The following is an 11,685-nucleotide window of genomic DNA, read 5'->3' as shown; positions in this document are numbered from 1 at the left end:
GCACTATGGTGCCAAAATTAACTTACATTTGGTCAGGTTGGATTCATTGGTATAGATCCTCATTGACTTCCATTTAAGTAAATCTTTACATATACTTCAAATGACATTCATGGGAGATGGCACCATCTGGTGTAATGGAGGGAATCTCTGGAACATCTGGGTAGAGCACCTCCACTCTGGTATTTCAAAGAAAACCAATTAATCAACCATTTAAACTGAGGTGGTCAATGACGTGCCGTGTCACCCTGAAAATTAGAATTTTGCGATAGTGCTATTACTGATTTACTACAGAAATCTCTTTATAAATAATACTACAGCATTTTTACCCATGTCTGTCATTTAAACTACATAAAGCTAAATTGTGCATCATTTGAAATAAGTAACAGTCTCTGCTGTGCCATTAGTGTCATTTACAGGGACTTTTTGGTAAGACTTTAACATTTTTATTCATTGTTATTCGTATATCAATCGAACCAACTCATCTAATGCATTGATTTGCACGTTGCTGCCCTTCCAAGGCCTTTATGTCACCACTGATTCTCTACCTGTCTAAACCAAAAATGCCAAAGCACTTCACCTCAGACATAAACAAACACACAAATGTAGTTAAAATAGAATGCCTGCTATTTAGCCACATGCTCTGTGCAAATACTTGAGAATGTATTTGGTGCGTGATATTGAGCAAAGATGCAACTAAATCCTGAATAGCGATGAGGTAGAGACTTTGCTACAGCTGCTTTGTTTGTTCAGTGCAAAGCCAAAGACCAAGGAGGCCATCTGGATACAGCTGGTTGTGTCACTTACACTTCCATTTCAATCCACTCAAAAGTGTTTTGAGTCATGCTTTTACATGTGAATTACAATTATGAATATCAGTCAAGATTATCACCATCCATCTTATAACTAGCTGTACCGCATAGCGGTACAAAATATGACCGTCGCTCAGTCCTGTACATCCTCTAAATCACGCTTGTCAATTTGTCTCCCTCTCCTACTCCATCCCCAACTCTTGCAACTTTTCTATAATCCTGCCTTGTATGTGTGTATGTGTGTGTGTGTGTGTGTGTGTGTGGGGGGGGGGGGGGGTTGCAAATCACAAATGAGGTTATGGGCTAGGTTGATGCAGGCCCTTGAGACCAACATACCATAAATACCCCAGGGACCAAACAAAATGTTTCCGTAAAAGTCTAATGGGGCTACATGCCCACCAAGTTTCATGTGCCCCGGTGTTTCGGTGTCCCGGGAATCGTTGACCAAAAATTCATGAAGTTTATGACGAAAAAAAAGAAAAAAAAAACTTTGACAATCTCTATATGACCGCTACGCTAGCAGCAGTCATAATATCTACTGTTGCTGCTGAATTAACTGACCATGCGGTGTTAGCACCAGCAATCTCACATGGCTCATCAATGATCGGGACGGGTTGCAATTCAAAAATATTATATAGTTTATATCTGTGAATAATAAGCATTTGATAATCTATCTTTGTACTCTATCATTTGTGATTAATGCCCACCGTTGCTACTAAATTAACTCAAAATATTGTTAACATTTAAGCAGTCTCATCCGGTAGGCCTACTAACTTCCCAATGATGGAGACAGGTACCATCATGAGGTAGATTTGACTCTGCTGCATTCCTGTGGTCAGACCAAGTATTACAGGAGGAAACATACTCTTTGCCATTTTATTAAAAAAAAAGAGTACAGAAGGCAAGATTCTCTTTTTTACAAGAATATTTGGACACAGATACACAACATATAATTGTAATGTTCAACTTACTTCATGACTTAAGTCTACATGCCTATGGTTTTCAAGAATGGCAAATACATAGCACCATTTTTATTTGGAAACAAGGATTAAAAATATAATATGGTACAAATTTTCTTTGATTCATCACACGCACATATGCATTTCAATGGTAATTCAAAGCAATTAAAAACAGACACAACAAAAAATGGCTGGGCAGTAACTGAATTTGCTCTTGTGATTGTAAGTCGAGTTAAGTAGTTAATGTGGGATGGTGGGATGAAACCAACACAGGAGAGCAAGACATTTCACCATCTCTCCCCTCTTATGCATAGATATCACTGCACTGAAAAACAATCCAAACGCTGGGGAGTTTGAACCACCTCTAACACATTAAGAACACTATTATATACACAAGTATGTACTGTAAAACATGTTATAAATAGACAAACCACAGACATCATACACACACTTCACGCTGAGACATTAACTGACGACAAACATGTTTTTTTTTTCTCTCTTTGTTTTTTTTTTTTCCTTCTTAGTAACACATTTAGTGCGTCGTCCACAGATGGCCACCACAAGGTGGCGCTCTGTGGTGCTGCTGGTACCAGGCTGTCCTACTGACTGAGTGAGACTGCTGGGAGAGTGGGTGTCCCCCCCCCTTTTGCCCCCCCTTCCCCTCCCATCCTCCCCCCATCTCGGGGCCGCTGCTCACTCCTTCTTCCTCAGGACGATGTAGATGAGTCCACTGATCAGCGTGAGGGGGAAGGCCACCCAGGCCAGCACGTAGGCGTGCCCGTAGGTGCTCGACTCTGCCGCCGTGTTCATGACTGTGTAGATGATCGCTCCGCTCATCACAAACAAACCTACGAAGACAGAGAAAGAGGGAATGAGAGAGATTTTTATTTTACGTTTTATTTTTGCATTACATTTTGTCGTATTGTATATTCATCACATTGCACTGGAAATATTGCAATACAGCCAATAAAACTAATCGGAATTTGAACATTTGGGAAAAAAAGAATTTGAGAGAGGCCCTGGGCCACAACAGTGCTTGTCAATACAAAAAGTGAAGAGACAGCATAAATCCTTCTGGGATGGGTGTGAAGCTCTTGGTGGAAATGATGCGCTGGCCTTTGGGTGTGCACCATGGGCGGATGGATGGATGGATGTTTCTGTGCATGCGTATGAGTGTGTGTCAGAGAGAGAGAGAGAGAGAGAGAGAGAGAGAGAGAGAAAGTATGGGTGTAGTGTACATGTGTTCTTATTCGGGTGTGTGATGATTGTGTTTGAACTCACTGGCGAGGATCTGGAAAATGGCGGTGAAGTAGAAGCGTCCACCCTTGACCAGGGTGAAGAGCTGGCAGAGGAAGAAGACGAACGACAGCAGGCAGAAGAGTACGGACAGGACCATGAGGGCCTGCACGGCCTGCAGCCAGTCTGAAATACACACACACACACACACACACACACACACACACACACACACACACACACACACACACACACACACACACACACACACACACACACACACACACACACACACAGAGACAGCCAGTGCTGCATCAGTACCCAAAAACATCAAAATACACCTGACCAAGTTCATCACATCAATTCAAACAAGTCAATTCAAACCAAAGCACAATCACAACACAGAGCACAGACATACCAAAACACGGGGTGTGTCTATGCTGTAAGAAATCATCTGTGTATTGCTGCTGTCTGGTGGAATCCAAACCCTTTTTGACAACGCAATATTGACATATTTTCACAAGTTTTACACGTTTTTTTACATTTCCTGAACACTGGATTTGGAGGTATGAAGTTTCCACCCGACAGCCGCAGTATGTTACATAATGTGTTAGAGATTTGTACACACTCATGAGATTACATTCAAATGAGACCAAACCAAAGTTGAGTGTTGGGTAGGACCTCACCTTCGCTCATGGACTGTTTACAGTGGTATCCTCCATTCTTGGAAGTACATCCGTACCACAGGTCTGTACTCAGGTCCCCATCTACTATCCAAGCCTGGCACACCCACATCCCCACAGAGAGACACAGAGACATACAAACATGCACAAGTGGAGGAAATGAGGAGGCAATTAGAAGATGAGAGCCACCATGAATATTAATGCAATCAGAACTACGTGTGTAAAAGATGTAAACAGTAAAAAAAATGTATAGGCCTACTCACATTGACGGCTGTTGAAATTATCAGTAGGATCAGATTCAGAAGGTGGAAGACCATTACTCCAGCTAGTACGACCAGCATTTTGGAACCTATCTACAATAACATGAAAAATGTACAAATTATCAATAAATAAAGTTCAGCTGGGTAGGCAAACGCCCCTGTAATTGTCAGCAGTTCAGACAAATGCGCAGCCTATGCACTACTTAATTTGTCCACCAGGTTGTACTGCCCACTCAGTTATCCTACCTACATCCCAAAAAGTTTCCTCCTACTTTTTCGTGTCAATATAAAGCATTCCGTTATTTGGATGTATCGATTTTTTTAAAGACATTAAACTTTGCAAATAACCAAAAATATCTATGCATAAACTCGGAGACAAGTAAGTACACCCAAAAAAGATAAATCTGCCATATACACAACTTTCAAAACAACTGTGGCAAAAAGTACAGAACTTTTTCATAAAGCATCAAATTCCTTTCAGTAGTATAGTATTGGGGTGATGCAAGGACGACAGAGTAAAACATACTAAACCACAAAGCGTCCGTTATTACATAAAACAACTATAAAAACAGAATTACACATAGCCTACTACGGTCACAGCTGAAATTAATGATTGTTGTGGTATAAATTTCTTCGCTCAACTTAATTTGTATAGAATTTCTGATCCCACGGAACCCTCAGAACCCAAGATTAAACAAAAAATTATACTAAAAATAAACTGAAAGTTGAGCTGGAAGTTGTATGATCCACTTCAGAATTCGTAAATCCATATGGACGAACGTAGAGGGGTGAGGCTCTCATATTCCGTTATGCGCGGGGAAATATATACTTTATAGGCTACTACTCCCATTAGAAAGCGTAGAATAGAAATAAATACAAAAAAATACATCGACAGATCCAACTTACAGATAGCCTAGCAAGGTGTAGAGAAAAAAGATTCCACGACAGCGAAAGAGAGCAAGCGAGAGTAAAGCGTAGCTGCCCGTTTCAGAGTTCCTACTATAGATTCTCAAATCGTGAGTCCTGTATTCCAGATGCAGCAGCACCACAGTCAACTTTTTCAAAACGTGAGAACACCGCCCTGTGAGCGTCGCTACGTCACCACCCAGTCTACTCTGTCCTGTCCCTCTCCCAAACACACACGCCAGGCTGGAGTGGAGCATAAGAGGAAAACACAAGTGACTTCTCTCAAGTAGTGGGCTAGTTGATGTCTGAATTATTGCTTACACTCGTTCTTTTGTTCAATATTTTACTTAAGTTATGCCTCATCTCATGGCAGGGCTTCTTAATTCAAATTTAAGGCAATCATTTCCCCTCTGAATATCAATGCTCTTAAATAATGCATAAATTAACTCTGTTGTTGTGTTTTGCTGTGTTCAGTAAGCACATACATGCTCTTTAATGGCTGTCCATCCTGCTCACACCCTCTCCATGTGCGAGCCTCATGTGCAAGTAGGGTGTGTGCGTGTATGTGTGTATGTACAGTATGTGTGTGTGTGTGTGTGTGAGAGAGAGAGCGCGAGAGTGTGTGTGAGAGAGCTCCCCTGGAGGCCATGTGGTATGCGCAGAATGCCACAGAGTGTTATGGCTCTATTTACCTGAGCTCTCTGGGAGGACAGCAGATAGGATCTGGCTGTGCCAAAGGGCCAGCTTGTGGATGCAACTGAGTCAGCCAGGTCACTTGATAAGTTACAGTGTGTACACGTATGCGCACACACACACACACACACACACACACACACACACACACACACACACACACGTACACACGTACACACGTACACACACACACACACACACACACAGACACACACACTCTCTCGTACTGTGCCCTCTGAAGTAGTCACGAGGCCCAGCAGTGTTTGTAAATAATACGGCATAGGCCATGTGCCCGTCTTGTTTTGGGTTTCCTCCTTTTGGACGGGTCGCTGCTCCAGTTTGGATTAGAGGTCTGGAGGCAGAGCCTGGCAGAGAGCTGCCCACCACAGAAGATGTTTTTTTCCCCTTCTTTTTGTTACTGCCCAAGAGATGCATGGAAGGCTGCTGCGGTTCCTGCTGCTCTCGTGGTCAGCTGCCCCATGGATGCAGCGGTGGTGGCCACGGCTGGGTGTTCCACTCCCTCTCCAGCGTGTCCTCCTCCTCCTCCTCACCAGTTGCTATGGTGAGGAAGAAGAGGAGGAGGGGGCCTGTTAGCGTCGGCACTGAACTGTACTGTCGTTAGCGACCGTGCTATCAGGGCGCTGCTAACATCAGCACGTGAGGAACAGTTGGTGGTGCGGTAAAACGCTGCGGAGGTTGATGGATGGGGCCGGAGTGGAGTAGGAATGTGGGTAGGGCCAGGTCAATGACCCAAGGTGCTGTCAATTTGTGTGTGTGTGTGTGTGTGTGTGTGTGTGTGTGTGTGTGTGTGTGTGGTTTGAGGCCTTGAGCTGTGGGTGAGCACACATTTATAGTTAACTTCAGACTCTATTTCACATGAGAAATGCAGGTGATATACTAAAACTGATTGTTTTTTAAGTCTCGAGTCTTTATCGTCCATGAAGTTGATTGAATGTATGACAAGCGGCATGCTTCAGTTCACACTGCTGGCTGTAGGCCAGGTCGATGCTCCAGCCAGGAAGGATTAACACAGTGAAATGTGGGCAGAGAGGCCGAGAGTCTGTCAGGCAGTTTGATTTAAGTGTGTGTGTGCGTGTGTGTGTGTACGTGTGTGTGTGTATGTATGTGTGTGTGTGTGTGTGTGTGTGTGTATTCACTGAATTGGACTGGAGGTAGGTGGTGGTGGATGTAGCCTTGATGTGCAAAGTGAGTTTGCCAAGGCGAGAGGAATTTGGCACAGAACGCTCAACATTGTTTCAGAAAGCTGATAAAGCTGCAACATGGTCTCCTCTTTCTGCGGATGCCTGCTCCTTGTGTTACTGTGCTGGATAGTTGGTCATATTATTTACAAGGATGGGCTCAAACATGATAGGTCAGTGCGCTGATTCACCACAGACCCAGGTTGTTGTGTTAGTGTGGGAAGATACTATATATCTGGAACAGGTTAAAAGTCTTCTCACTGTAATGAAAGGCCCAGACGCTTTGTATTAAGGTCTGAGAGACCACACAGCTACCTTGTATTACATATTACATCTAGCTGTTATTAGACAAGTCCATGTGCTGACTTAAACATTTCCCCCCATGTTGAAATTAAATTCCGAAATGCCACAATATGCCGCGGTTTTGAGTAAAATGCGTGGGTATGGTTTCAATCAGTGTGTCCGGATTGGCTAATAGAGGCCCCCACGTCTGTCTGTGATTAGCCGGTCCTGCAAGCACAAGCAAAGGGAACGCTCACGAGCGAACCCCTCCGTGCCATGACCTGAGCATAATGACTGATAACGTTGGAAACATTTCAAACAAACACTCGCTCACTCCAAAAGCGGCCTGTCAGAAATACGGCGTCACTTCGTTTACAAACCCAATTTGCACGCTCCAGTCAAACCCGGATCTCTCAACACGTCAGCAGCCGAGGCTGTGAAGTTTTTTCGTCGAGAAACAGACTTGAATACGCACAAAAAAAGCCCTGGCTGTTGTTGTGTGGTGGTCCATTTTAGTTGTTTTTTTTTTTGTTCATGACTTCATACTGGAATCCATTTGCAAGCAGCTGCTGAGTGGATGGAGAACAGAGCAGCCCACTCCCTCACTTTGCCTATCAGCGCAGCGGGAGAAACTATAAAGCCGTGCCATATGCATAAATTCTCCTGGCCCGGAGAAGTGTTTACCCCTTATGCAGTGACGCTGGCCAAAATGGATGCACTGGAGAAGAGAGCCTCCTTTCGGTTCTATCGAAACCACATTGTTGTGCCGAGACCTCCTCGTGCTGTCGGCCCAGAACACACCTCTGTTTGTACTCTCGGATTTGGGATTTAAGTTTGAGTGTATCTGATTTGGAGAGGGATCACATGTGCGTTTTTTTACGGCCTTATTACGCACTGCGGTGTGATTTGAGTTGCTTGGATGTGACCGATAAGAAAAAAGTCCCCGATAAAGTGCATCCAAGTGTCCGCGAATGTGGACACAGATGCGTATGCGATGGTGCTGAGCCTGTGTCTGCTCCGCGGTGATGTGTTAGTCGCTTTTGGGAGGAGGCCCGCGCATCCATATCTGATCTCGGCATCAGCGCTCCATCTGGCATGCGGAGGTGTCTGGGAGTGGACCGAGGCTGGGACTCAGTGGGAGGGGACGAGAGTGACGTCCATCGGGGGCGGGGGGGGGGGATGTTTTATGATTAGGGTTGGACACCAGCCCCTGCTGGCAGAGGGAGAGAGCCGCAGCGCAGCTGGGTGGGACGGCTGGACTGGGAATTTCGCAAGTCGAAGGATGAGTGGAGAGGCTTGGTGACGCCCCGAGCTGAGGGAAAAAGGGAGGGGAAGAGAGAGAGAAACAGAGAGAGAGAGAGAGAGAGAGAGAGAGAAAGAGTCAGTGTGAAATAATGTGGTTGGGTGGGAGGCGGTGTGCTGACCCTGTGAGAAAGCCACTTGGAAGAGGGGCGTTATGTCACGATATATCCCGTCACGTCATGTCACAGGGGAGGACATGAGAAACTAACGGGCACAACACTGAGCCCGAAAGTGTAGCGAGGTTAGAAAAGCGCTCACTTGCTCACACTCACTCACACGAGCACTTCCACCAGTACACTCATCCAGCCCTGAAGTGGGTTAGATCAACACAGGTCACCCTGGCGCGGCAAAGTGGACTGTGTGGAGTTTTTCGTGAGCTGCGTTTCGTCAAACGACTCTGTCCTCAGTCCCCCCTCCCCTTCTCTTCCCTTGTCTCCATTTCACACCATTTCAGTTCCTGACAATGTTATCTTATCTATCCGGCATAATAAACCCCTACCCCTATCACCCCCCCCCCACACACACACACACACACACACACAATTTACCCCTTTCCTTTCCCCTCTGCGCGGGCTGCCTTGCGTGCACTGCCCGTTTGAACTCAGCTGGCTTTCGAGGCTTTTCCCCGGCCGCTGTGTTATTGAGGCCCATCCTGTGGGGAAAAGGGTGCCTCTCCACACTGTCCAGCCTGTTTGGGTTTCACCACTTAGTGACTATCAGATATCAGGCCACAGATCAGCCGACTGGAGCGGAGGAAGGGGGCCTCAGCCAGTCCAGGGTAAAAACAGCAGGCAGCACACACACACACACACGCGCACACACACACACACACACACACACACACACACACACACACACACACACACTCACTCACACACACACACACACACACTCACACAAACATACACGTATAAATATATAGCCTACATCCTAGTACATATGCCTAGTACACATATACAAATAAGTACGTAGGCACAAATGTGTAGGTATACGCACACATGCACAAAAATCATTCACATACACACACGTGCTGACTAAGGCACACACATTTGTTTGTGCATCATGTAGGCATACAAACATATATAGACCACATGTGGGAACTCATAATGTAAAAGACACACACACACACACACATAAACACAGAGAATATATATGGTTTCCCTGTGGTTTTTTGTTCCTTTTTGGGGAATATTTTTCTATGTGGGAAGATTTTCTGAGGTCAAATTTAAAGGGAAACCCCCCTCTGCTGGAGAAATTGTGCATTATGCTATTTCAAACTGTGGAAAAAGGTAACGATAAAGCACATGGATTTGTTTACAAGCTAGCTAAACGGTTAGCATAAGTTCGGCAGACAATGTGTATGTTATAAGGTAAGAAACACGATTTAAAATGAGTTTCTTGTTTCTCACTTCTCTTTCCGGGACGGTAGTCTCAATGTTGCAAGGTTGGTTTTCCACCTGGGGACGCTAGGGGCAGCGGGAAAAGTCACTATTTTCACCGGAACAGGTAATTTAACCATCCAAATGATTTCTAAACGGGTTTATTACGTTGAAATAGTTGCCAAGTTCCCCTTTAACGCTCTTACATGCATGGTGCTGCTGCTTCCTACAGCCCAGTGTCCTGGAGGAGCTGGAGGAATGTATTGACTCTCCTGAATTGAAAAGTTCTCTCCCTTCAGTCCATACACACACACACACACACACACACACACACACACATGTATACACACTCACACGGATATCACGCCATACCTCTCTAGTCAGCCACTCCTCTTTGAGATTACTATCTGCCCTCTTCAGAGATGCCCATCCTCCTCCTCCTCCTCCTCCTCCTCCTCCTCCTGGTCTCTGGTCTCAGAGGTGTGTCTGGGTCCTGTTATAGTGGGCCTGCACGCCTCGACCTGCCAGGCTAAACTTACAAAGCCTCACGTTAGACCGTGACTGAGCCGGAGCTGGCCATTGGCTGGGGGCCTTAATGAGATAACCTGGTGTAGAAGTGTGTGTGTGTGTGTGTGTGTGTGTGTGTGTGTGGGAGGGGGTGGGTGGGGGGTCAAGCTTACTACTTGCACCAAGTCAACCTTATACTGCCTCTTTCCCCTCCCCCACAGAAGCAACAACAAAATAAATCTCACACACACACACACACACACACACACACACACACACACACACACACACACACACACACACACACACACACATACACACACACACACACACACACATACTCACACACACCCCATGACGAAATCCAGACCTGGCACCCTAACCATCTGAAACATCTGCTAGTCATTATCGTTGGCTTCCTGTTGGAGACTATGTCATCAGCACACACATCCCCTATCGCAGCAGCGGCAGATCGACTGCTAGCGGGAATCATGTGTGGTGATAGCCTTAGGGCCTCGCGAGAGAGAGATTGAGAGAGAGAGAGAGAGGGGTGAGAGAGAGGGTGAGGGGGAAAGAAAAAAAGTAAAGGAGAGAGAGGGAGGGAGGGATGGAAAGAGAGAAAGAGAGGCAGAGAGAGAGATGAATAAATACTTCCACTGAAATCAACCAGATCTGACACAGACTGACCTCAACCCAAACTGTTTGCTCAAATGAACATCTGACTATGGATTGCTTGTTTCACCACTTTTGTTTTTTTTTCTCTTCCCCTCCTGTGACAGCTTTAGCACATCTCCCTGTTCCATGTCCAACAGCAATACCCCCACGTATCTTATCCAGACTCCATTCTGGACACCGTCAAGCACAAAAGGCAGACAGGAGATATTGTTGTCAGCACCCCTGTGTAGATACCGCAGTAAGCTGTAGCACTGCCAGCGTGAGGTTTCTCACTGAGTGTTTACCTCTCTTCACAAAGCCATGGTCCATGTGCCAAGGCCTTAGTAGGCATTTAAACAGAGCCAAGTCCACCTGGGGTGTTAGAGGCTGATTATTAGCAGCTCTTAACGAACGTCAGGGCATCCATTACAGATAACAACCCCCTGGCTCTCCTTGGCTTGGTCAGAGGCATGTGTGAAGGAGGGGTAGGTCAGAGTGGACGAGAAGGGAAAAAACAAAAACAATCTCACTGTAACACACATGGGGACGTGTGGGAGGTGTTCTCCCCTGCCGGTATTAGGAATGGTCCCTGGCTGAGGGCTTGGTCGAGCCGAACTGTCACCTCTGGTCGGGGCGTGGGCTCTGTTTATGCGAGAGAGAGAGAATGCATGCGCGCACGCCTGTGTGTGTGTGAGAGAGAGAGAGGAGGAGAGTAACAGAAAGAGAGAAAAAATCATTGTGTGTATGTGTGTGTGTGAGGTAGAGAGAGAGAGAGGAAGAGAAAAAAATGCATGCGTGTGTGGGTGTTTGTGTGTG

The 11,685-nt window shown here is 45.8% G+C and overlaps 1 protein-coding gene across 1 annotated transcript; it reads right to left on the bottom strand.

Annotated features, from left to right (window-relative positions):
• Positions 1 to 1,671: 1,671 nt before the first annotated feature.
• Positions 1,672 to 4,991, bottom strand: pmp22a (peripheral myelin protein 22a). The gene is made up of 5 exons (XM_076265483.1): positions 4,854 to 4,991; positions 3,951 to 4,040; positions 3,691 to 3,784; positions 3,050 to 3,190; positions 1,672 to 2,616 (listed from the first exon to the last, which is right to left on the bottom strand). The coding sequence occupies exons 2-5, from the start codon at positions 4,026 to 4,028 to the stop codon at positions 2,462 to 2,464; spliced, it is 468 nt and encodes a 155-aa protein (XP_076121598.1). The 5' UTR covers positions 4,029 to 4,040; positions 4,854 to 4,991; the 3' UTR covers positions 1,672 to 2,461.
• Between the last annotated feature and the right edge of the window lie 6,694 nt (positions 4,992 to 11,685).

This window comes from Alosa pseudoharengus, unplaced genomic scaffold (genome assembly GCF_046254945.1).
Source record: "Alosa pseudoharengus isolate Yale_2024_CS ecotype anadromous, Long Island Sound unplaced genomic scaffold, YU_APseudo_1.1 YU_APseudo_1.1_scf_4, whole genome shotgun sequence".
NCBI classification, from domain to species: domain Eukaryota; kingdom Metazoa; phylum Chordata; class Actinopteri; order Clupeiformes; family Clupeidae; genus Alosa; species Alosa pseudoharengus.
This window is presented reverse-complemented; position numbering and strand designations above follow the sequence as displayed.

Coding starts and splice junctions, on each gene's coding strand:
- pmp22a (XM_076265483.1), bottom strand. CDS start 4,028: ATGCTGGTCGTACTAGCTGGAGTAATGGTCTTCCACCTTCTGAATCTG. Junction 3,191..3,690: donor TAAACAGTCCATGAGCGAAG/GTGAGGTCCTAC, acceptor TGTGTATTTCAG/ACTGGCTGCAGGCCGTGCAG. Junction 2,617..3,049: donor CATTTTCCAGATCCTCGCCA/GTGAGTTCAAAC, acceptor CTGTCTTCGTAG/GTTTGTTTGTGATGAGCGGA.